The 27,069-nt window shown below is 37.2% G+C and overlaps 2 protein-coding genes across 8 annotated transcripts in view; one reads left to right on the top strand and one right to left on the bottom strand.

Annotated features, from left to right (window-relative positions):
- The window catches only part of MSL2 (MSL complex subunit 2), a 33,971-nt gene extending 16,921 nt beyond the window's left edge, over positions 1 to 17,050 (top strand). Inside the window, exon 2 of the mRNA XM_045791825.2 lies at positions 13,153 to 17,050. Within this exon, the coding sequence (XP_045647781.1) occupies positions 13,153 to 14,744 (1,592 nt within the window). The 3' untranslated portion in view covers positions 14,745 to 17,050. The remainder of the gene's footprint in view (positions 1 to 13,152) is intronic.
- Positions 17,051 to 17,966: 916 nt separating this feature from the next.
- The window catches only part of PPP2R3A (protein phosphatase 2 regulatory subunit B''alpha), a 205,041-nt gene continuing 195,938 nt past the window's right edge, over positions 17,967 to 27,069 (bottom strand). For all 7 annotated transcript variants that reach the window (XM_045791823.2, XM_045791819.2, XM_045791820.2 and 4 more), the window contains one exon: positions 17,967 to 20,586. In XM_045791823.2, coding sequence (XP_045647779.2) covers positions 20,454 to 20,586 — 133 coding nt within the window. In that variant the 3' untranslated portion in view covers positions 17,967 to 20,453. The remainder of the gene's footprint in view (positions 20,587 to 27,069) is intronic.

Genomic DNA, 27,069 nt, shown 5'->3' with positions numbered 1-27,069 from the left:
GCAGGCTCTAGCACAGTGCTTGGCATATAGCTGGGCTTCAGAAATTATTTGCTTAAATGATTGAGGAAAGGGAAATGCTTTCTTAAGTGAAGATAGCTTAAAAAATTAACTCTTCATTTGGAAAAAGTGGAGAATGGAGATATTTAAGATATTTAAATCAGTGGGTTGAATTACAGAAGGATTATTATTGAGGCCCTATGTCAGACTTTTGACACTGGTAGAAGTATATTCTCCCACTCTGTGTGTGCCTTGATACTGCTTTTGAAGACTGAATCTAGGCTAAGCCATCTCATCCTAATTATAGGAATTTAATACACGTTTACTTATTTTCTACATATACATTGCATGTATCCACACATTTAATATATACACAGAATTGTCAAAGTTTCTCATGCTATTAATTCTTAGACAGGTATGTAATAGGCTGAGCTTTTTTGTTGGAATCTCTTTACAGAGAAGATAGTACAATGTTTTATACAACGTATGTGTTCACTTGGGACATTTGAGATTAACCTCAGAAATTGATGTTGGTGTATAGAGAGTCTAGGCAGGACTCTTGCAGCTCTAGTTTCTGTGTACTAAGGATTTCCTGAACCTCACAGAATTATTACTGAGCATCCATCCTCCCCTTTGACTTTTCCTGGCTCCCCCCCACCTCACTATCCGTTATTGCCAGAACCCATTCTTGTTTCTTCTTTCCCCCGAAAGGTTTTACATCTTATGGTTAATTATTGATTTTTCTATGGCCCAATTTCAGTGATTGTTCTTTTTGATAAATGGAAGGAAACGGAGATTGTCTCTGTGGATGCCGTGAACTTAATAGCAGAAGTAGGGATGGTGCTGGGTAAGTACAAAAAACTCTAGGTTGGGAATCAATAGATTCCGTTTCTATTCCTTATTGCCAGTAACGAGCTATGTGATCTTACGAAAGTCTGTCTTGGTTAAAATGGAACAAGTTGGTTTCCAAGGTCACTCCCATCTCTAATGTGCTTTTTATGATTCATTCATTGTACATTTATTAGGTGCTTGCTTATGTGCCAACACTGGTTTAAAGATAAAGAGATAAACAAGTTTCTGGCCTTGAGTAAGTGAGACCCAGTGAATGGTGACAATATTATGTGATTAGTGCTATAATAGGAGAATGTGTTAAGTGCTTTTTGCACAAACTGCGGTGTAGGAATTAAGGAAGGCTTCCTCTTGGAGGTCATATTTGAGTTGATATTTAAAGAATAGTTTATTCTTGAAGGAAGAAGGATGTTCTAGGAAGAGCAATTCACAGAGGAATGAGTAAGCATTGCATGGTTTGGAATGGTCAGTGGTAGGTGAGAATGGAATATGGAGTTTGTATAGAATGGCATGGAGTATGGAGAAAGTTTAATGGTATGAAGTTTTGGGTGGGGAGGTTGGGTGGAGGCCAGATTCTGAAAGGCCTTATATGTCCTTTCAAAGACTTCGGATTTTAAAGGCTGCTTGAAGGTGGTGTGTGTGTGTGTGTGTGTGTGTGTGTGTGTGTGTGTGTGTCTCCATGGCATGCGCACATATGTGTGTGTTTGGCAGTTTTTATGCCTTTATGGGGGGGTTTGAAAAGAAGAAAGACATAATCAGTCTTGTGTTTTAGAAAGATTATTTGGTGATAGTGTGGAGGGTGGACTGATTGGAGCAGGTGATGTTGAGGCAGGAAGATAAGTTAGAAAACTTGCAGTATTTGGGGTGAGAAATTATGAGGGTTCAACTAAGGCAGTAGTCATGGGAATAAAACTTGAAGGGTGACTTAGAGGCTGTATGCAATGAGACTCTGGAGACTGGATGTGGAATTCTGGTGAAGAGTCTAGATGGTTATCAGGCTTACCTGATTTGATTTCTGGGTGAATAATGTCAGCATCCAAGAGAATAGGGATGCAGGAGGAGGAACAGGTTTTTAGGTGGGGGTATAGGGAAAGTATGTTTATATTTGCTCATCTTAAGTTTGAGTTGTCTGTGGGTGATCAAAAGAGACATGAAATTCCTAGTAGGTTAGATATGTGGGTCTGGGGTCAGCAGAGAAGATTTGAGCTGGAGATAAAGATTCAGATCACCAGTTTATAAGTGGTGATTGAACCAATTTATGTACAGATCATTCTGGAAGGAATGTGTGGAGCAGTTTTTAACTTGGGGTGTGATCCCCATGAGATTTATGCAACAGTTTGTGTCTTTGCATATGTATATAATCAGATTCTTGAAGGGGTCTGTGACCCAGGATTACTGTGGAATACTGGAATGGAGTAAGAAGGATAGATCTTAATACAGAAACATGGGGAATACTGAAATTAAGGAGAAGACAGAGGAGGAAGAGGATGTAAAAGAGGTGGAGGAAACAAGTGTTAAGGGAGAAGAGCCTTTTAAGGAAGAATGATCAACCAGAAATGCACATTGGTTTGGGATTAGTAATTTTTGCCTTCTGTTACAAGACCGAATCTAGGGAAATACTTTAGTATATGAATAAATGGAGGGTAAATTGCTATAGGGAAGGAAGGTTGAAGGTAGAAGTGAGAGGGTATGAATAGGTGGGTAACTGAAGGGAGGATTGGAGCCAGAGGCAGTGGAAGAGGGAAGGTTTATCTTGGAGGAAAGAAGAAAAGGGTTTAAGTGTGTGTGTGTTTGTGTATGTGTGTTGGAGGGAAGTGGGTGTGGGGAGAACTGGAAGTGGGGAGAGATTGAGAATATTTAACTATGTAAAGCCTTTGGTAATTTGAAAACATGAAAATATGAGGGGAAGTGGAAACATGCAAGTATTTATTGGATTTTATTTTGTAACTTACATAGAAAATTTCAACATACAAAATAGAACTCTAATGTACGTATCACCTCAACAATTAATGATATCCAAGTGTAAGACTTGATGCACTCTATAAATCTTGCCATGAAATCTTAGAATCACCAACTTTTAGAGCTGGGAAAAACCTAGATATTTAGTTACTTTATAGCTTTAAGAAATGGAGGGCCAAATCACTTTTAATGGCACATTTTTTTAACTCAAAATTGATGAGATTTGGACAGTTACAGAATTAATTACAGTGGATGCCATGTATGCATTACCCACATTCCCACTTCAGGATTGAAGGACTTCATTCTCTTAATTACTGGGAGTGTTGTTGGGCTGTCAGACCTTCCTGGGAATTGCCCTTGGCTTAAAGAGAGCCAAGCCAGGCTCATATCCCCTTTTTGGGAGTACCCTGCGTCTAAAGACTAGGCCATTAAAGACCTGGCTTCCTTGTCCCCCAAAATAGGACATTTCTGAAGCTCCATTCTAGTTCGTAGCTTCACTCACAGCTTCCATTGGGGTCAGCTGAAGCCATTATTGTGATTATATCCTAGCCTAACTTGTTCTTCCTCTGCTCCTTCCTTTCTCCCCTTGTGATAGTCCTGAGTGTGCCCCAGGTAAACTTTAGGACTCCAAGCTCTCTCTTGAGAGTTTGAGTGCCGAGAACCGGACTTGCAACACTGATGAACTTTAAAATTTCTTTTGAGGATGCTGCCTAGGTGGCTCAGTTAAGCATCTGCCTTTGCCTCTGGTTATGATCTCAGGGTCCTGGGGCTCCCTGCTCAGTGGGGAGTCTGCTTCTCCCTCTGCCCCTCCTCCCTGCTTGCGCGCATGCTGCTGTGCTTGCTCTCACTCTCTCTGTCTCACGAAAATAAATACAATCTTTAAAAAAATTAAATTTCTTTTGATTTGTAATGGATTTGCTAAACTTTACAGGATTAACATCTACCAGTTTTTCATGTTTCTGAGACATACCCAGGCAAATGTTAATAGAATCGTGTAATAATATAAAAGAAATTTAATTTTATAGTGCCAAACATACAGAAAAAAAATTGGTCATTAGGACATGTTTTAGGATATAACAAAAAGAGGAATGAATACTTTCTTAAACATATTGAACAGTCTTGGCATTTAATTAGCTTTCTTCCCCCTACCCCCTGTCATTCATTGTTAGTGTTTCTGCTGTCTTGTTTTTATTACCTTTTGTAAATTAAAAGTTGACCCCCCCATTCAAGATCAGACTTATGTTTTCATTGATTTTTTTTCTTGAGAATATTTAAAACATGGCCACATTTTTTTTTCTTTTTTGGTCATGCTGTAGAGAATGGAAATCTATAAAGTATATTTGAAACAAATATGGTTAGATTGAGTCTTTATACAAAAGTCTTGCCCTCATGGTTCAGGAAAGATGTGCCTAGCAGAATCCAAGCTGCATTCCTAAACAGAATGATTTCTGTCTGCAACATTTGAGAGTGCCTTTTCAAGATCAAGTGTGCCACCTGTCATCATTCAGTCAAATGTTTTGTCATTGCTATAAGTTCCCATCCTGTCTTGGATCCAAGAGCTTCAAAGCAGTGTGATTTGGCTGGCAACAAAATTCTTACTGCTTTTATTTATTTTATTTTATGTTTTAAAGATTTTATTTATTTGTCAGAAAAAGAGCACAGCTGGGGGGAGGGACAGGCAGAGGGAGAAGCAGGCTTCCCCTGAGCAGGGAGCCTGATGCGCTTGACTCGATCCCAGGACCCTGCCTGAGCCGAAGGCAGATGCTTAATCCACCGAGCCACCCAGGCATCCCTCTTACTGCTTTTAAAAAAGCTTCCCCCCTTCCCCCCCCACTTTGTCAGTATTTCTTTCTGTATAACAGGTGACTGTAGACATACTTAAGGTCAATAAAGTTCTAAGGCAAAGGGAGGAAAAGAATGACAAAACTTTACTTGCTAAAATGGAATCATTATATTCCATGAGAGTTTCTTAAAATCATTACTAAAAAAACGTAAGAAAATAGTACTAACTGGTTATCTTAAAATACTCAAAAAAAGCAGAGTTCTTAAGTAGGAAGTTTTCTAGGTTCACTTAAGTTACTGACTCTAAAGTCTTTCCTCAAGCAATCACTTTTAAACACCGTAACATACTTTTCATCAGCTATTCCTTTCCAAATGGCCCAGATAACTTCAATACGATTTTCTGGTAGCTTTTTATTTTCTAGTTTTGATATGGGTCTATTTGTTGGGAAGCAAATTTAGGTTGTTGTGGAAACATTTAATTATTATATAGGAATGTATCTTTTATGATCTCTCTTTTGTTTTATATTGCTTGCATTATCAGCAAAAGCAGAAAACTGCTTCCTGTCTTTTGTAGGATGCCACATATTTTACATCTGATGGGTTCTGTACTATTTTTATTTTTCTCTTTCATTATTTTGGTAAAACTGGTTGAGAGATTATTACAAAGGTTGATCCCCCCCCAGATATTTTTCCATATATCAGTATATGTATTGTAACTTGTTAAGTATTGTAAGATTTGTGTGTCCTTGCGGATTCCTTGAGTGTTTAATATTCTAATTGCCAAGAATGCTTCTTGGAGAAATATTATGATGGTTTTAATCATTAACCATGGCCGCCTGTGTGCATTTTTTACTTTCTGATAGTAGTATTTCAGGATGTTGCTCGTGTGAGTCTTGGCTATTTTTTCCTGATCCTCCTCAAGTGTCATCTCAGATATGAGTAAGATTTATGTAAAATTACTTGCATTATTTGAGGTTATTGATGAGGTAATCTTTGTTGCTGTAATAGAAGCATTTCTACAAGTGGGAATTCTGGAGAGGGGATGGTGGTAAATAGAGAATATTTTGGTTCTGATAAATGCTCTTTTTGTGCATATGCCATTTTACTTAGAATTATAAGATCCATTTTTGTTAAATGCCAAAATTAAGCCATTGAGATAGTTTAATTTCTTAAACCATTTTCCATTTTTTAATTATTTTCATTTTACTGAAATTACTTTCATTGGGATCATTTCTTTTCCATATAAACTCAAAAAGGAGGATTAATGATTCTTCAGTTCCTTTGTTGTTACTCATGTCTTATTTGTCTGTGTTACATTTTAACCTGTTGTAGTTTTTGCCGTTGTAGATTTTATTTTATAATCATTATTACTGCCAGTTCCAGTGTTCACAGGATCACTTTTCAGTCATTAACAAATTTTGCTAAACATTTGAGTCTTACCAGGTTTACTTTTTCTTGTGTCCCCTTTCCAGACCCCTACGCTTAATTTCCCCCAATAATCTGGTGACAATATTAGTGGAGTTAAATGCTGTCACAGTTAAAATGGAGAAGCAGAAAGATCTTTCTCTGGACATGAGTAAGATCTGATTTACTTGGTAGTCTACATGTCAACCTAAGATGTATAGTATGGCCACTTTTACCATTGGTATTTTGAAGTGAATGGATTGCCAGTGCTTTTTAAAAAATTGGAATCAATTATGTATTTTAGAGTTTGCTAAGAGAGTAATGATATTCTTGTTTGCTTCTGCTAAGGAGAAGTGTGTTTTCCTTGAATGGAGAAAGGCAAGCTGATTTGAGACCTAGTTATAGATTGTTTGCTTATTTGTTTTGGTGCTGTGGGTCTTTCTTTTAAACTTAAGCTGCTCTGTAAATCTTAGTGCCGTCAGTGGTTCTTGTCAGTGGTAGGGATAAAATGCATGGCAGCCAATCCAGTGCTAGCTTTGGTATACTAATACTCTAATGATTTGAATGATCTATGTTAAATCCATTTAATAATGGGGAAGTTTTATGACTAAAACATGTTTATTCAGGAAAGTATAATTTATAAAATATGTTTTTGATGGGCGAATTAAAGCTCTTTTCTAGTGCTTTAAAAGTTAAAGCTAAATATGGTTTAAAAATTATTTAAATGTTGATTTAGGTGTGATAATGGCATTGTGGGTTACAGAAGAAAATGTACTTTGTAATGATGTATACTGATGTATATAAAGAGAGGTGAATTAATGATGTCTGAGACCTGTTTGAAATACTTAAAGAGTAGATGAAGCAAATGTAGCATAATCTTGATAATTACTGAATCTGGGTGATATATATGGAGGGTAATTATACTATTTTTGATTTTGTCTGTTTAAAAATTTTATTATAATAAAAAGTTTCACAAAATTAACATTCAGAAATTTGATGTTAAGTATCTTAGTAAATTAATTACCAGCAGTTATGTATTCCCAGAATTGCCATTGTGGTGATCTAAAACTAAGACTTGGTCTCAAATTATAATTGGCTGATTGGGGATGGGAAAAGCTAATAAGAGGGAGAACAGATAAGGAATCAGTAACTTTTTTTAGGTGAGGAGTAAAAATGAGTAGTTGTTAGTCTTTTGGGGTCATTATAGCATCATTTAATATTGTTTAAATAAGGCACGTAATATCAAATTCATTTAGTTACAAGACAACTTGTATTATGTAAAGGAAGAAATTCCTGTGATACATTGCAGGCTAAGGATTCAAGACAATGCTGTGAGAAATTATTTTGTTATTAATTATACATTATTATTTTTTAAAGATTTTGTTTATTTGAGAGAGAGCACAGAGAGAGGGAGAAGCAGACTCCCTGCTGAGTGGGGAGCCTGACACAGGGCTCAATCCCAGGACCCTGAGATCATGACCTGAGCAAAAGGCAGATGCTGAACTGACTGAGCCACTCAGGCACCTGTCAAACCATACATTTTTAAAATCTGAGATGTTTGTCCCCCCTCTCCCCCCAGAGTCCCCCAGGGGCGAGGGGGAGGGTGTTGGTGGTCAGAGGGAGAGAGAGAATCCCAAGTAGGTTCCACACCCAGTGGGGAGCCCCTTGTGGGGCTTGATCCCAGAACCCCGAATAATGACCCCAGCGGAAATCAAGAGCTGTCTACCCAACCGACTCAGCCACCCAGGTGCCCCAAGATGTGTTTTTTTGAATAAGTTTTTTTTTGTACTTGAATGTGAAACTATATGGAATATGATCTAAGGTAAAATTAATTAAACTTCTCCCCAAATACTCCCCAGTTTTTACAGGGCAGTCTGCCAATGAGTGACAGACACATTTCCCCTTGACTCAGATTGCCCATCCATTTTATTTTCTAGGATAAGGTGTATTTTTACAATTCTAAAAGTGTTATGTAACATTTCTTAATTTTGCAGGGAGGAGTTTCTTTAGGGGCATACAGTAGATACATGGCTGACACTTAACCAGCTCTAAGAAACCCCTGAATCTTTTACTTTCTCCCTCCTATCACTGGAACTGCCTTTGTTGTGAGGTGTAAAGAGAACCCTTTGGGAAGCCTTTCAGGGTTAAGATGGTTAGCTGAGTGCAGGCATCTCTAATGGTGGGTTAAAGTTTCAAATATTTGTGTTGGGGAATGGTTGGGCAGTCCGATAGGTAATGAGGTCAGGTGATGGAAATTCTTAAGAACTCAGTAGTGGTGGAGTCATGAATCAGTAAGTGGTAGTTTTTGATGTGTTTTCTATCTTCAGTTCTCAGTATTAGGCATACTCTCCTAAAGAGAGAAATACAAAGATGTGTACAGTGTAAAGCCTTTAAGGTGCTTGGTAGTTCAGGGGAAGTTTTGGTTGAAGTGACTGGTGAAAAAAAGATCAGTGACAGAATGAAGGCAATCCTTACTTATAACTTAGCTTGTACAATTTGCAAATCATTAGGGGTTATAAAATGATGACATTCAAATTATCTTATTTCATATTAGCTGCATTATTTCTGTAAAGAGAAACTTTTCATCTATGATTGGGTTACTTGGTGGTATAGTTCATACATAGTTAAATCAGAATAAACAACTTGATGCTTGCTCTTTATTTACCACTTTTCAAACTAATGAGCTGATTCACTGGCATCCTGAAATAAATTTTCCTTCCTTCCTCTTTTTCTTCTTCCCTCCCTCCCTTACATCCATCCATGAACTCAGAGATTTGAACTTTTTAGGTACGCTTCATTCCATTGCACTTACGCATGCTCAGATTTTCTTAGGTTTGGCCAACGGAAACCTCTTCAGGTTTTCTCCTGAGTCCCTTTAACACAGTACTGATCTTTGATAGTTTCCTTGCTTTCTGGTATAACAAGGTAATCAAAACTCATCTTGTCTGATTTATGTCACAGATCGGGGATCAGTTACTTCTCCAAGAAGTTGTGATTCTTTTGAACAGGAAATTGTTTTTCAGTACCATTATCTGAGTTCATTGCTACTAGGGTTAGTCCCTTGCTTCCAGGCTTTTTCAGTGTGTTGTGCTGGGAGATATGCATATTTAAGGTGAAAACATAAATTCATACTGAAAAATCCAATTGAAATACAGAACTACAGGATTTTTTGCTTAACATTTTCTATCTTCTGATTTCTTTCTTCCTACTAAAAAAAAAAAAATCCAGATTCTCCAGGACACAACATTTACTTTATCCCACAGTAGACATCAACACCTTCACATTAACTGTCAACACTACCACCACCAATGTGATTGCCGAAGAACAAAACTAGGATGCTAGAATCAGTTTTCTGTGTTACAAAGTCATTCAAAATAGTTAATTTCTGAATGGTTATACCATCAATTTGATATAAAATTAAAGTTACTTGTTTTGCTTTTCATTTTTAGGGGTTTCTTTCTTTCTAAACAAATAAATAAAGGATTTTATTTATTTGAGAGAGAGAGAGAGCACAAGCAAGGGAGAGGAAGAGGGAGAGGGAGAAGCAGGCTCCCATGACCCAAGCCGAAGGCACATGCCCAACCAGCTGAGCCACCCAGGTGCCCCTAGGGGTTTCTTTTAAAACTTTAGTTAGCTGTATAATTATGTAAAATGTTTACATGGTTTGAGAGTTAAAAGCTACAAAACAAATTAAACCCAGAATAGTCAGTCTGGTCCTTTTCTTTTTTACTTTGTTCAGTCTCTCCTTCCCAATAGGTAAAGTATTTCTTTAACCTTATGTTTTATTCTTTTAAGTGCATACATATGTATCTATATATTCATACCTCCTACATCTTGCCTTAAATAAAGTCAAGGGTACTCTAAGAATTCCTGTATTAGGTAGAAGGTTGGATTTCATAACTACTGGTGCATAAGGTGTTTTTGTGTGTGTGTGTGGTTTTTTTTTGTTTGTTTGTTTTTTGTTTTTTAAAAAAGATTTTAGGGTTGTGCAACCAACACCCTGATACGGTATTAGAACATTTTCATCACTGCTAAAAGTTCCATTGTGCCCACTTAGAGTTAATCCCTGCTCCTGGTCCCAGCCCTAGGCAACAACTAGTTCTGCTTTTCTGCCATTTCTAGGCATTTTATATAAATGAAATAATCCAGTAATGTACTCTTCTGCATCTGGCTTCTTTTGCTTAGCATGTTTTTGAAGTTAATCGTATTGTAGCATGTACTAATAGTTCTTTTAATTGCAGAATAGTAATCCATTGTATGAATGTACTACATTTTGTTTATCTTCTCACTGGTTGATGGACATTTGGATTGTTTCCAGTTTTTGTGTGTTGTGAATAATGCAGCTATGCATATTTCACATACATTTATATGGACGTATATTTTCATTTCTCTGAGAGATGAAAGCTCCTCTTCCTAGGAGCAGAATTGCTGGTTTGTATGGTAAATGTATGTTTAACTTTTTAAGAAACTACCAAACTGTTTTCCAGCGTGATTTTCGGTTTTACATTCTCTTAGTAATACAGAAGGGTTCCAGTTTCTCCACATCTTTACCCACTGTTGGTATACTGTCTGTCCATTTTGAATTTATCCATTCTAATAGGTGTGTAAGCAGTGTGGTAAGGTTTTACTTTCCTTAATGATACTGAGCATATTTTCATGTGCTTATTAGACACTCAGTCTTTTTGGTGAAATGTTTATTCAAATCTTTTGCCCACTTTTAAAATTGAGTTGTCTTTTTATTGATTTGTAGGAAGTGTACTTGATATGTCATGTTATAAGTCCTTTATCAGATAAATGATTTGCAAATACTTTTTCCCAGACTGGATTAGCCCCTCCCTCCCTCCCTCCCTCCTTCCTTCCCTCCCTCCTCCCCTCCCTCCCTCCACCCTTCCTTCCTTCCTTCCTTCCTTCCTTCCTTCCTTCCTTCCTTCCTTCCTTCCTTCCAATTTTATTTATTTGATAGAGCAGAGGGGGAGGGAGAAGCAGACTCCCCACTGAGCAGAGAGCCTGCTGTGGGGCTTGATGCCAGGACCCTGGGATCATGACCTGAGCTGAAGACAGATGCTTAACGGACAGAGCCATCCAGGCACCCCTGTCTTTTTATTTTCTTAATGGTGTCTTTTGAAGCATACATTTTTTATTTTGTGGAAATCCATTTTATAACTTTTGCCCTTTGTAGATTGTGCATTGGTGTCACATCTAACACTTTCCCTAGCCAAAAGTCCTGATTTTCTTCTGTGTTTTTCTTCTAGAATTTAGGTTTTACATTTAGGTGTCTGTGATGCATTTTGAGTTAATGTTTGTGCATGTTGTGAGGTAAGGATCTAAGTAGTTGTTGGGTTTTTTGTTTGTTTGTTTTTTGGCTTTTGGATATCAAATGGTCCCACATGATATGCGGAAAATACTGTTGAATTATCTGGGCACTTGTCACACAAATCAGTAGACCATAAATGTAAGAATTTCTTTCTGGACTCTGTTCTCTTCCATTGATTGATACGCTTATCCTTTTGCCATTGTCACATTGTTTTGATTACTATAGCTTTAAAGAAGATTTTGAAATTTGGTAGTGTAAGTCCTCCAACTTTGCACTTCTAAAAAATTGTTCTGGCTATACTAGGTCCTCTGATTCCATAAGAATTTTAGAATCAGTGTGTCAGTTTCTTTAAAAAGACATCTGGGATTCTTATAAAGATTTCATTGAGTTAGATCATCTTGGGGTAAATTGTTCTTGTTTATGGCCTGTTTCACCTGGGCTAGTAAGAACCTCAGGCTAGTAAGAACTGTGCTGTTTGCCTTCTCCAGCTGGCTAGCCTCTGAGAAGTCACTTTCAGTGATCATATTTCTGGGGCCCTGCATCATCCTCTGCACTAAGTGGAGTGAGCCTCCTGTCACGGCAGCTTCTGGTCCTCAGGGTAACACTGATGGAACTGAATGGAAGGGGAGAACTGGGCAGCCCCAGACTAGAACACCACGGATTCTCACTGTTGTTACCTGAAATTGAGCAGTTTTTGAAACATATAAATGCTTCTCCAGTGGTCTTATGTCTTTGGTTGTGAAAATGACTCGTTTTATCAAAAATTTTCAGGTTTCTAGTTGCTTTTAAGGGAGAGGATTTGCTGATTTCACTTGGCTGTAGCCCGAAGTATCTTCTTTCCTGTGCCTGAGTCTTAATTACATAATTTTGTATGAGAAACAGGTGCTACTTTGAGTTTATTACTGTTTTCCTGAATTGGGAACCAAGAACAGTTGCTTCTTTGTGGAGTAGGATGGAAATAGTGACTGGGTCTAGTTGTTTTCTCTTTCCCTGGTACATAATCGACACAGGTCATTTATAATTTGGGAGACCACTTTCACTTTTATATTATATTGCTGTATTTAGGATACTTGTGGTTTGTGACTAGGGTAATTTTGTATTTTGTCAGAAGAATTTGAGTCTGGTGGTATGCCCCCCCTTTTTCCCTTTAGATACATTTAAACATAATTCTTTTTTGTCATTGCATTTTGATTTTCTGTAGAATTTGAGTTTAATGTATTATTCCCTTTTTTCTTTTGATAAATGAACATAGTTCTTTTTCATCATAACATTTCAATCTTCTCAGTTTTAGATTAGTATATATAATAAAATGGTTTGAAATTACATTTTTTTTTGGTGAAGATGCCTTTGTACTGATTAATACCCTTAAACTATGTTTAATGAGGGTAGGAACTAAGTGTGTCTCTTCCTCATACATTTTTCCCAGTGTTTAATACAAAATAAACAGTATGATTTTGTCAGTACATTGTAGCATTACCGTGTTGTGTTAGGTTCAGGTTCCAAGGGTTTTAAGCCAAGTTTGTGCTTTTGGTGACTGATCTTCACACTCTTTATAGCCTTTGGAGAAGAGGATAAGAAAGTGGACCAGAACATACGGTTTGGGAGAGAAATACAGAATCAAGGAAGATTCTGGTTTGAGATAAAGGAATGGGGAATATGGCATGGAAGTGAAGTGCGCTATTGAGTATTTTTCCATTTCGTGTAAGATACATTTTTTGTTATCGGGTCTGGTGAGTGTAACACATCTCAATTTTAATAGATTACTTATAATCTCATCTTAACTTCAGTGTATGAAATCATAAATTTATTTTACTAAAATCTTTGCTTTCCTCCTTTTTCCCTCTTAGGACATTTGCTACAAGATCCTATTGCACCCACCAACTCCACCTGCCAACATTATGTCTGCAAACCTTGTAAAGGCAAGAAAATGATGATGAAACCTTCATGTAGCTGGTGCAAAGACTATGAGCAATTTGAGGAAAACAAGCAGTTAAGCATCCTAGTGAACTGCTACAAAAAACTATGCGAATATATCACACAGACTACATTGGCACGGGATATAATAGAAGCAGTCGACTGTTCTTCTGATATTTTGGCTTTGCTTAATGATGGATCATTGTTTTGTGAGGAGACAGAAAAACCCTCAGATTCATCCTTTACTTTGTGTTTAACACATTCCCCTTTACCTTCAACCTCAGAACCCACAGCTGATCCTCAAGCTAGTTTATCTCCGATATCTGAAAGCACCCTCAGCATTGCTATTGGCAGTTCTGTTATCAATGGTTTGCCGACTTATAATGGGCTTTCAATAGATAGATTTGGTATAAATATTCCTTCACCCGAACATTCAAACACAATTGATGTATGTAACACTGTTGACATAAAAACTGAGGATCTGTCTGACAGCCTGCCACCTGTCTGTGACACGGTAGCCACTGACTTATGCTCCACAGGCATTGATATCTGCAGTTTCAGTGAAGATATAAAACCTGGTGACTCTCTATTACTGAGTGTTGAGGAAGTGCTTCGCAGCTTAGAAACTGTTTCAAATACAGAGGTTTGTTGCCCTAATTTGCAGCCCAACTTGGAAGCTACTGTATCCAATGGACCTTTTCTGCAGCTTTCTTCCCAGTCTCTTAGCCATAATGTTTTTATGTCCACCAGTCCTGCACTTCATGGGTTATCATGTACAGCAGCAACTCCGAAAGTAGCAAAATTGAATAGAAAACGATCCAGATCAGAAAGTGACAGTGAGAAAGTTCAGCCACTTCCAATTTCTACCATTATCCGAGGCCCAACGTTGGGGGCATCCGCCCCTGTGACAGTGAAACGGGAGAGCAAAATTTCTCTTCAACCTATAGCAACTGTTCCCAATGGAGGCACAACACCCAAAATCAGCAAAACTGTACTTTTATCTACTAAAAGCATGAAAAAGAGTCATGAACATGGATCCAAGAAATCTCACTCTAAAACCAAGCCAGGTATTCTTAAAAAAGACAAAACCGTGAAGGAAAAGATTCCTAGTCACCATTTTATGCCAGGAAGTCCTACCAAGACTGTGTATAAAAAACCCCAGGAAAAGAAAGGGTGTAAATGTGGGCGTGCTACTCAAAATCCAAGTGTTCTTACATGCCGCGGCCAACGCTGCCCTTGCTACTCTAACCGGAAAGCCTGCTTAGATTGTATATGTCGTGGCTGCCAAAACTCCTATATGGCCAATGGGGAGAAGAAGCTGGAGGCATTTGCTGTGCCAGAAAAGGCCTTGGAGCAGACCAGGCTCACTTTGGGCATTAATGTGACTAGCATTGCTGTGCGCAATGCTAGTACCAGCACCAGTGTAATTAATGTCACAGGGTCCCCAGTAACAACGTTTTTAGCTGCCAGTACACATGATGATAAAAGTTTGGATGAAGCTATAGACATGAGATTCGACTGTTAAATCAGTGGGTCTTTAAACCTACCTCTGGTAGGGAAATAGCTACAGTTTTACGGCAGCTATGGTTTTGTTGGTTTAACTTGCCGGAGCTCCTGCATATAGATCACTTGTATCAAGTGTTTTCATTGCTAAGTTATATGTGTTAGTGTCGGGGAAATAGTTTGCAGATAATGGAGGAGTAACCTTACAACTATATGTCCTTAGTTCTTACAGAACCTCATAGTTTGAGAACAAATGCTGATGCAACTGATTTATACAAAATGAACTTTGGCAAGGAAAATAACATTAACCTCATTGTTTATGGTCATGCTTTGTGCATAATCAAAGTTTATGATTAAATGTAAGGAAGTGGTATCTAGTCAGTCCATAAAGATTGTGCTAATTTTTTGTGAAAAAGTAGCCATTAGTTCAGGAGACTCAGTGCTGCCTTCAGATGCCATTGATGCTTCTCCTGTTGAAAAGCTGATGTGTCCAGCTCAACCTTTGTGCTGACATAATACCATTTCTGATCATGAAAATTGGCTACTGGTGTATGTAGCAGTTCTTAAATCAGCAGTATTATGAAAGAAAATTTGCCCCTCATTAGAATGTTGAAATCTGTCTTTTGAAAAGTGAACAAACTGAAATTCTGTCAGGATTGCAGATGTTTAGCTGTTTATGCTATAAAACCCTTCTGAGTTTGAGTAAATTTTATAGTTAATGTCCAACTCATTTCTAGGGGAAAAAATTCAAAGTCCTTCACTTTTAGCAGTGTTCTAATTAGATAAATGAAGTGGAGAAGTGCAGTTTTAGTCTGAAGGTAATTGAATTTAGACTATAGGATGTGACAGAATTTTTAAAAAATTAAAAAAATTCTTATTTAGAAATTGGGATTTATTTAAAATAATTTTGAAATAATGCCCCAAAACTTACCCAGGTTTATGCATTATATTTATTGCTGTTGGCCACTTCTTTGATTTTTTTTGTTTGTTTCCTCTAATAGTTTCACAGACTTTATTTTGAATATGCTCCTTTTCTCTCTTTTGGGGTGCTATTCATTATGAAGGCTTCTTTATAGAGGCCAAATAAAAAATGCATTTTTATGAAGCCTGTGCATTTAGGTAGGTTTGAAGCTAGGAGGATTTTCTTTAGAATGCTCTTTTGCATGTAAAGCACAAACTATGTTTCAGTTTAAATGCATGTCTTCCCTTTAATTTTTATGGGGAAGACAAGTGAGTCACACACATTCTGTTGAAGGGAAATCTAGTCAGTTGCTTGAAAGAGCACAGCCCAAATACAACAAGGACTGACTAGGTTGTAAAGAAATGACCTTACGATTTAAAAAAAGATTTGCTGCTTTGACAGTGCTTATTTAAAGAGAAATACTGCTGGAAAATTTCCAATTTCTACTACGTTCACCATCTCTCATGAGATCTGACATACGTTGAAGTTATGTTTTGATTTGGCACACAGCATGTTCAATGATGGTTACTCACCTAGTACAAGACATGGAGAAGAAACCTTTGGACACAGAGCAGATGACACCTCCTTCTGTTTTGTAGTGTATCCTGGTGTCATTTTCTGTGAATGTGGTCAGGTAGAATTGTTTTTGTTGTTGTTGGGCTTTTTTTTTTTTTTTCTTTCTTTCTTTTTTTTTTTTTTTTTGTCTCTTTGGTGGGGTGGGGGTGGGCTAAAGCCATAGGAAGAAAAATGTGATGTATGTGTCCAGTATGTACTATTTTGTTTTTGTTTTGCAAGAAGAGTTGAACTATTTTTGATAACAAGAGTAAATGGTGGAAAATGCTTCTTAGTTGTCTTGTCTTTATTTGCTTTCCAAGTTTTGGAATTTTATTTACTTCCTCTAAGTGTTAGCAGTGTCTTATGAAACATGTATTTGCCTAAAGTTTGTAACAGCTTTGTGTTGAACCCAGATGCCCTGCTATATAAACTTGTAAATCTGTTCTTTATTCACTAATAATCACTGCAAAAATGACTAGAAATGAGATTGTACACATGGATGATTAGGATATATTTTGCAAATCTCCCAAACTTTCCTAATACTATGATCTTAAAATTCATAGAATACTTTATTGCTTCCCAAGTTTGATAATTTTAGTTTTGTGTTTTTTGATGCATGGGAGGTTGGCAATATAGACAAAGCGGAAATCATTAGTATGTGAGGGCCTTGATTGTTATGTAATATTGCCAATGATTAATTCAGGTTGTTTTTAGCACAAGTTTCTCTTTTTTATGCTGGTATTCTCACTGCCACATTTTTGGAAACCTGTATTACACCTTAAATCTATCAATAAATGTTAGTTTTCTAATTCTATGTTGTAGAATACTGAGGAGTTTGGGATAGTGTGCTCTGAATGGCCTATATTATATACATTTGGGGAAGAATAATTAATTACAGTGCCTTGATTTTTGCATTGTTTTTCTTTATACCATGAGTTAATTTAGGAATGCTGACCAATGGCTAATTAGGGATGATTGAGGAATTCTTACTGCAGTAATCGGATTTACGTTATCAGGATTTGAAACCATCAGAACAATAACTTCTAATATGACACATTTTCATTCTTTTGAGTCTTTGTTAACATACATAATCAAATGATAGAAGTGTTAGAACTGGCGATTTATCTGTTAGCTTCATTAAGTCTACATTTCTGTGCAGAGTTACAATATGGTCCTAGGATAAAGAATTCCTTTTATTTTACTGTGTTCTTAGTATTCTTGAAACAACTCTACGGTGACCTTGCTGAAGAAAAGTAAAAGTTTTACGACAGATGAAAAAATTAAAAAATTAAAAAAAATTAAAAAATAAAATATAAGATGTTTTAGAAAATACTAAGTTAGTGTTGGAATCTAATACTTGGATGATATTTTAACTTTTTTCCCTCCTTTCTAAAAAATTAAGTTTTAGGTACCAAAATAACAATCAATTACACATTCTTTTAAGAGAATATTTATAAGGCTAAAAGTATATAAAGCTAAAGTCCCTTTTGATCCCTGTGAACCTCTCATTCCTAATATCTAGTCCTCTTCCTTATCCCCCCAAAGGAAATCACTTCTCAGTTATGAGGTGGTGTTACCCCTTTAGGTATTCCTTTATGATTTTCCCAGAGGTTCAAAGAGTTATTCTTTGAAACTCAAGTTTGTTTATAATGTTACTCTTACAAACATAAAAATGAGGTGCAAGTGTGAATAAAGCCAAAAGTGTAGTGATTATCTTAGTGAATGTGGTTCATATTTGACAACTTGTCTCTTTATTTAGTTTTGCAAAAAGGGAAAAACAAAAACAAGTTAAATCATGCAGGTTTCTCCACCCAAACACACTTTTGTAACATTTCCAAGTTGAGCAAATGACTTACCTCATTTGATCAATCTAGAATTTTATAAACACTATGAATCTTACACAATGACATAGATAAGATGCAGGGAAAATACACAGAATTTCATTAATTTGATTACTGTGGCAATTAATGTTTTGCTATGAAACTCATTTTTCATTGAATAGCATTAAGACCATGATAACCCTCAATTTAATTTTTATTAAGCAGCCTGGGATATTGTAAAAACTTGAAATTTCCAGTAGGGCAGTAATGATTTTATTCAGTGAAATCTTTACCAGAAAGTCAAATATATAGTGTCCTAGTTCTTCGGAATTCACATTTCTTGCATTCAACTCTTAAGAACACACTTATGTCTGAAAATATAATACTTTGGGTAACCTAAATTAAAATAGCTTTATCTTAAATGGAATGATCTTGGTAGCTGTAACTTTTTATAATAATTACAGACTTTTGAAACCAAATACCAAAGTAAAAGCAAGAGGATTTCAGTAAGGAGACACAAGGTAAAAAGGTAAAAGCCAAATAGTATTTAAAAAATCCAAATGTATATGGGAAAACTAAAATTTTTAACTTTTTGCTGATGAGTCTTAGAAATAGTTTAGATCATTACGGATAATAAAACCTTTAAACCATATCTGGCTTCTTAAAAAAGGTATTACCTTTTTAATATTTTATCTGAAATTTTTAAAAAGTAATTGCTTTCTCTCCCTGGTAAAGGATGGGTGGAATAGATGGTAAATTTCACATATCACAAATAATTTTAATCCTAATTTACTAATGTGTTGAGGTTATTACATGTAGTGTTTCCTAAAAATTTAGTCATTTTTAAGCTTTTAGTATGTTGAACTATTAGCAAGTTTTAATATTTATCATTTTCTGTAACCATTAAATGGAGGATTAATTCTGATCATGAAAAGTAAAATAACAGGCAACAGAGGATACTAAAAAAAACTGCTATTACTGTACCAGTTGATGGTACATTTCCTAAATTGCACTTACCTCTACTTTTTGCCTACCATAGCCTAAGGTTTGATTATTTCGTTTTTTGACTTTCACATTGGTAAGGGGAACCAAAGCAGGGTGGCAAGGGACACTATTCTGACATTTAGGACTTGGGGTTAAAGCAAAAAAACCAGGGGAGAAGGGATGACTTTGACACAGATGGATGTTCAAGTTTCTTGGGGGTTTCTTTTGCTTACATTAGAAATGTCTATCCTTTTTCAGTTTATTTTCAGTTTTATCTTTAAGGATATTGTAGGATTTGGCTGCACTGTGGCTTGCTGAAAAAATGTAGAATTCTGTAATGAACACATCTACCACTATAGTACAGATGAAACAGCTTTCCTTTTATGGGTGGCATCACTGTTTTCTTCCATTTTTGTGATGAATATTGAGGTGATGGAATATTTGAAATAGTTGTTCATTTTCAATATGAAGGGATAATATTTAGATTGAGGCCTTTACTGTTGGCTTAGTCTAATATTCAGCGATGAAAGGAATACATCTAGTAAGAATTTTCGTATGTCACTAAGTCTTCAAATAGGCCTTCTAATAGGAAGTACAGATGGAATATCAACTAATTTGGGGATTAATAAGTCATTCAGTAATTCTCCACATACGTTAGATAAAAGGAAACTTTTTTTTCAAGTATAAGTCAAATTCTGTACTTAGAAGTTTTTTCATCATTATTTTATATAAGATCCACAGTCAGGATGGGGAGAGATAATTCAGAATTTGCCAGCAAGGTTGGAAGGCCCAGTGGTTACAATACCTGAGGATGTAAAGTGACTAGCAGTTTGGCAGGTCATTGTGAAATTACATTAAACCAAGTAAGTTCAAGATCTTTGTACTCCAGTACACATATTTAAAAAGTCTCTGAGATGTTTTGGCAGTGCTTTTATTACCAGGGGTAAGTCACTTCTGGAGGCCCTTAACTGCTTTTTTAAGTTCCAGGATGTTTTTGACTCAAGTTTTCTGCAAGTGAAGGTTTCTTCTGGGCTCCATAGGAGCCCTGAGGGGCCTCAGGATGCTGGACAACAGAGGCAACTCCTGCTTTTGTGCAGAGATCTGCGCTTGGCACTGTCCCCGAGAGATCCTTGGTACATTCAGGGGTGAAGAGTGCTGATTCACAGACTTTAGAAGGTGGTGTATATCGCTGTATTTGGAGGAAAAGCTCTGTAAGAGGTTTGAGGCAAATCGGAGGAGTCCCTCAAATTGAGCATGTGTATCCAGACCTATTGCTTAAAAATGTTTTGAAGTTCCTAGTGCAGATACACACTTGCAGAAATCAAAGGCTTTAAAAAGCAGTATGCAAACTGGAGCATCTCCACAAGAAAAAGACATTTAAAATACGTATCTCTCATGTAGACATTGGCAACTACTCTTCGTCCACTGACTGAAGCTTTCCACATTTCTCTGCAAGGCTTGAGGTTACTATTTTACTTTTATTGCCTTTGTTTCCAATTTCAGAGGGAGAGACAGGTTCCTCTGTTTCATAATCTTCAAAGGAGCTGAAAGAACAAACAAAAGTGAGTTACTGATTTTTTTGTTTGTTTAATGTCAATGTTTGGATAGGAGGCAATATGGCAAACGGGACTGAAGACACCAGCTTGCAAAAAAGTAGCCTCAGTTGCTAAATGACAGCTATAAACAACTAAGCCACACTGGAGGAGAAAATGCTTCCATCTAGAACAGAAAGCCTATTCTCCCTGTTCCTTAAAGCTCAAGTTCATGTTAGAATTTGTTGAAAATGTGCTGTATCTAGTTTCCCCTAGGAGGGTTGGTGGGAATGAGAGCATATTATGGGTGGGGCTAGATTGGGGGTGGGTGTGAGGTCCGTAAAGTACAAGCTTTATATGAATGCCTTCATTGAAGTGGCTTCCATGCAGAGTGGGGAACATTCTCACCACAAGTTGCTGTATATCTTCCAATGGTTTCCAAGAAGCACATTTAGATGTGCAAGTATATACACAGAGCAGATTAAAGCCATGGATTTCCTTCCTTCCATTCTTTACAGAACTTCCCAGTATATTTCCTTTGCTTATTCCCCTCAGAAGTTATTGATAACCCCTGAGTTCCATTATCTTCCAGGCTATCCCTGAGGGTGGACTTAGGCAGGGACAACAAAATATTTTATCTAGTGGGAATGATGGTTGCTTGAAATATTAAATTGATAAATATGCTGAGGCTACATCGGGGCCCAGAAAAATATACATGATAATTACCAACATCTGTTACAGTATTTGGTATCACTGGCTTAAACTTTTCACCCTTTGCGAGGACTTTACACAGTGTCTGTGCAGAAATTTCTGGACATATAGTCCCTTCATCAAAAAGATACCAGGTCTGGCTAATGAAAAATATGTTGAGGCAGGTATGCCCAGTAGTAGAGGTAATACTTATTCAACTTTCTAAGGCCTTTTTAAATAGAGAGTAGAGAATGTTAAAAAAGCCTCTCTGATGTTTGGAAAACTTACCCTTGAGTACCAGTTTTTGATCCTGTCAAAAATTATTTACAACTTCATTTTGCAGAAATATTCCATTCTATACTTAATTTGTTTCCACTCTTCCCCCATATCCTTGAGGCCTCAATGTAATGCGTCTGCTGGATAAGGAGGCCCTAGGGAGGGTACTGCTTTAATGGAAGTGAGGCAAGGTTGATGGTTGAGCCTCCATTTCTGGAACAAAGTTCTCTAAAAGTTAGTTCTAGCATTGCAGTATCAGATACTGTGACTGCTTATTTCCTGTCAAGAGTGGAAGACATTTTCTTCCTCTTGGTGCCCAGACTTACTGTCTGAGCTCTCAGGGTCTTAAACATCTCAGTGCAGATCTGTGAATAAGTTAGGCCTGAACTGAGACTCATTCAGTAAATATGTGAGCTCCGTTCTAACCATGAGCCAAATGCTAGGAACACAATGGTGAAAAAGACTGAACTAGCTCCTTCCTCACAGACCTTGTATCCTAATAGAGGCCATATGGAATAATGGTAAAGTGTTTTACAGCCTTAGAGCATGGGCTTTGGAAAAGTCAGGTTCCAGTCTCAGTTTGATCACTTCAGGTGATTTTGGGCATGTTACTTATCCCTGTGCATCAGTTTCCTCAACTAATGAGTTAATAGCAGTTCCTACCCCTCATAAGGGTCAAGTGGAGATTAAATCATAAACTCTTGGAAATTGTTAGGTATTATTCTCATGATAGAGAAGTGCTGGGGCTTATTGGAATAGGATGGTGACATGTAATCCTGTATTGGGGGGCAGGGTCAGATATTTTGTGTGTCATTTGTGAATAAAATTTTTACAAAAGACTTTTTTCCCACTGTGGCCTCATACCAGAGTATGAGGGGGATTTCTAGTAATGGATTTGATCCAAAATAGTACATAAAGATATTCCAATACCCTGTGGGTTGGTTATAGTGGAATGCCACCCTCATTTCTTTCGTACTTTTAAGGCACCAAGAGCAGTACTATGCACAGAGACTTAGGAGGAATCTTCTGGATTGAGGGAGTTCATTCAGAACCTTTTATCAGTGTCTTGGAGACTTCTCCTACTCTATCTCAGTGTTTCTCAAATGGGGTTGATTTTTCCCTCCTGGGGACATTTGGCAATGCCTGGATGCATATTTGATTGTCACAACTGAGTAGGTCTTCCTGGCATCTAGTGGGTAGAGTTCAGGGATGCTGCTAATCGTCCTACAATGTGCTAGACAACACCACACAACAGAATTATCCAGCTTAAAGCATCAGTGCTGTTGAGAAACCCTGCTCTAACTCTTGCCCCTTCAATGTCAGTGCATCCTAGGATTCCGGATTAAGCTGTTCTTGTTTTGTACTTTTTTTTTTTTTAAGATTTTATTCATTTATTTGACAGTGAGAGAGGGAACACAAGCCGGGGGAGTGGGAGAGGAAGAAGCAGGCTCCCAGTAGTGAGCCCTCATGCGGGGGTCAATCCCAGGACTTTGGGATCATGACCTGAGCTGAAGGCAGACGCCTAACGACTGAGCCACCCAGGCGCCCCTCTTATTTTGTACTTTTCTGGACAGTCTTTCTTAAGGCTTTATTCACCACTTTTTTACCTATAGTTTCTAAATTGTACACGTCCAGCCTCAGCCTCTTTCTAACCTGGAGACTGCCATGTATCCAACTGCTACTCTGTGGCTCTTCCATTATGGCAATATATATACAAAGCTGAACTCATCTTCCCACATATCTGGCTCTACCATAATCTACCCACTTATAGCGAGAAATCCAGTGATCCCAAGTTTCTCTTCCTTTGCCCTCCCTTCTTCCAATCCAGTCAGTCTCTTCTACCATTTAAAATAATACATGGACACAATCTTGCCTCTCCTCCCTATTGCCACTGGTTTAGTTCAGGGCACTGTATTTTCATTGCTTGGATTATTGCAATAGTTTTCTAACAGCTGGTCTTCCTGCCTTCACTCTTGTCACATACCCTTTGCTATTGCCATACCAGGCTATTTACCTTGTCAAAATGGGTTATGGTCGTGGGAACTAATGCCACTGTACATGTTCTTTGGTGACCCTTACCCTTGGGTTAACTTGTGTTCATCTTTTAATCTGAGATGACATTTAAAAGTTTCCTGATTCCCAGTGCCTGAGTAACCATCTTTTTTTTTTTTTTTAATTCAATCTCTACATCCGATGTGGGGCTCAAACTAATGACCCTGAGATCCAAAGTCACACGTTCTTCCAACTGAGCCAGCCAGGTGCCCCACATCTATCTATCTGTCTATCATTTTTAAGTAGGCTCCATGCCCAGCATGGAGCCCAACACGGGGCTTGAACTCATGACCCTGAGATCAAGACCTGAGCTGAGATCAAGAGTCGAATGCTTAATTGACTAAGTCACCCAGGTGCTCCATTAAAATTTTTTTAAATTTAAATTCCAGTTAACATACGATGTAATAGTAGTTTCAGGTGTATAATGCAGTGATTCATCACTTTTACACAATACCCGGTGCTCATCATGACACATGCATCCCTAATCCCCACCACCATTTCTCTTATTAGATGTCTGCAAGGATTTCCTTATTTGTCTCCCTGCTTCTATTCTTGTACCACTACTGATCTGAAGATTAGTATCTTCAAAAAATGTAAGTGGGATTATATTACCTCCTTGTTTAATTCTTTTTCAATAGCTTCCTGAGACCCTGCATGATCTGGCCCCTATGAATCTCTCCAGCCACATTTTCCTCTATTTCTCATTATATTCCAGCCATAGTAGTCTTTTAAAATGTCCCCAACACATTGTTTCCTGCCTCAGAGCCACTGCATATATTTCTCCCTCTACCTAGAATATTTTTGCTCCCTGCTTTTTTCATAACTATTTCCTTCTCAATCTTTAGGTTCTCAACACCTCAGGAAATTTCCTCAGCACCCTAAACTGCAAGTCTTCTCTCCATTGTTGGTTCACTCTGTTTCCTTCACAATTATATGACTGTCTTTCCTACTTGAGTATAAAGTGTCCATTTTCCAACTCACTAGTTTCCTTGGGCTATGTATAGTATAGTGCCTGGCACTAGGTGCTCAAAATGAGCTCAAAATAAAAACTGATGTCCTAATGCTCTTTGTGAAATGATGTTTCAAGTTGTCAGGGAAGGCTGGAGTAAAATGGTGAGGGTGCAGAAGTCCTTTTGAAGTCACTGAAGTCAGAACGGTAAGAGTCCAAACTTTATCCTGTTCTCTAGGAATTCCTGAGGGAGAGAGTTAACAGATTCCTTCTAAATGACCACTTCCAGGTTTATTTGGGTAACTGGGATTCCTCTGGGCACAAGTGAAGATTATTTTATGAAATATTCTCTGTTAATTTAACTGGCTATTTTTGAATGAGTAGCAGAGTCAGAGGACTGAAGCAGAACTCCTAGGATTCACAAATAGTTCACTAGAAACTAGCCTAGGTATCAAATTGAGAACAAATTATTTAACCTAGTATTAACATAGTGTTGTTAGCATGAGGGAAAATAATGGGTATTTTTGCTAGCAATCTGTTGCCTTTAGAAACCCATTCTCCACGTACTTTTTCCCTTTCAGATGATCAATTTCTGGGCAAAAGTATTAAGGCTGGTTCTGCAGATTCCTTGAATGAACAGAAATAATGACTGGCACATATATGGTGTAAAAAAGGATTTGCGTTGTCTGGAATTGTGGTTTGATTCCATTTTGGGGATTCTATTTGTAGGGGTAAATGGATAGAGTATTTTATTCGGGGTTTGAGGAAATCTAAGGCCTATGGTGGCCATAACCATAGAATAAAATGTTAAGTAGTTCTTTAATTTGGAGTCTGTAATGCTTTAGTAGATGAATCTTACCTTTATACTTTTAAATCCTAAATCACTCATATAAAATGGATTAGCTGAAATACTTTAGAAGTTGGATATTTGGTTCAGTGCATTCAGTAACTGGAAAATCTTTTGTTTCAACTCGTTAAAGTTTCTTAATACATACCATCCACTTTCTTGCCTCAGAAAGTTGATCTCACTTCGTTTTTGATCTCTTGCAGTTCCCTAGGGTCATGAGCCATCAGTTGTTTATTCTTGTTTAGTTTGCATGTAGATAGTATAAAAATTTGGGTCAAATATATTCTAATTATGAACTTGAAGGAAGGGATAGGGTTTCATTCATTTTTATTACTAACCACAGTACCTGGCATTGAGTAAGTACCAGTGAATCTCTATTGAAATAAATTAAAACTGGGTTTTGACTTGTAATGTTGAATGCAGGAAAAATTAAAACATATGTTAAATTCAGGTCCATATAAAGGTGCTGTTTGCTGAGCACTATAAAACATTCAGAACTACTGTACTTGTGAGATTATAACTCATGCTTTAGAATATTAATTCCTGTCATTCCTTCTTTTTCTCTTCTCATGCCCCAATACACATACACATTACCTCCCCTTCCCCCCGTTATCCCTACTCCTCTGTTAAATTCTCCCACTTCGTTGAGGATAGTCAGGCACCACACAACCCCTTACTTCACACTTGACTCTTACTAGCAGCATTCCTGGAAGATTATCTGGTGGGTTTTGGGCTGGCCTTCTTTGCCTTCAGCACCTTATTTTCCAGTGCTGATGGAAGTAAATGTACAACTTTTAAAAAGTAATTCATATAAGTTTATATTTAATATAAAGGAAAAAGCTACTTTTAAAAACATTCAGGAGTAAACAGTTTTAAATTTTCTAAATGTCCAATAATAGAGAAATAGATGTGAGTTTACTGCTTGAGAGAACACTTCTGAAGCATTAAAAGTCATGTTTTTGAACACTCTAGTAATATTAAGCATCAAAAAGAAATACACTGAAGTGTAAATAATGGTTATCTCTGGATGACTGAACCAAGGGTGATTTTAATCTCTTTGTATATTCAGTTTTTCTGCAGCAAGCCTCTATTTCTCTACTACTCAGATAAAGACTATCAGAATAAAAAAAGAAAATTGTTTTTAATCTAGGTTAATCAAATGTAAGGCTGTTGGTAAAATACCAGAATATCCTGTAATATTTTTATTTAACTGCAGAAATCTTTTTCTGTAATGTCTTTACTGCAGAAATCATAAGAATGTTATTTATAAATAAATTTAGCATCCTAACCTGTTATCTTCATATAGGTGGCAGCTGAATTGGTTTATGTAACTGGCATCCTATCTGGTTTTCCCCCAAGACCTTTCATTACCTTGAATTTATACAGATGCTATTGTACGCTGTGATCATGTTGTGTCTTAGATGTGAGAATTCAGTGTTTGCAGCCTCAGTGTTTGCAGTCTTTCGTCTCACTCATATCTGGAGTCTAGGTTACTACTGAAGGCTTTACTTAAGTACCAGTCTTAAATTAGTAGTACAGATACCTGACACACAGGCTACCTGTTATGTTTGTTAGACGGTAAAGTAGATGGAGAATTTCAGGTTTTTGGAGGGTCAAGTTGTCTGGATTCCTGCAGTTACCCTTGTAGTGAGGGTGGCTGCTGGGACTCTTGCCTTCTGTG

This window comes from Ursus americanus, chromosome 20, assembly GCF_024610735.1.
Source record: "Ursus americanus isolate L20-20 chromosome 20, mUrsAme1.1.p, whole genome shotgun sequence".
In the NCBI taxonomy this organism is placed as follows: Eukaryota; Metazoa; Chordata; class Mammalia; order Carnivora; family Ursidae; genus Ursus; species Ursus americanus.
Note: the sequence above shows the minus strand (reverse complement) of the source record. Positions and strands in the feature narration are given on the sequence as shown.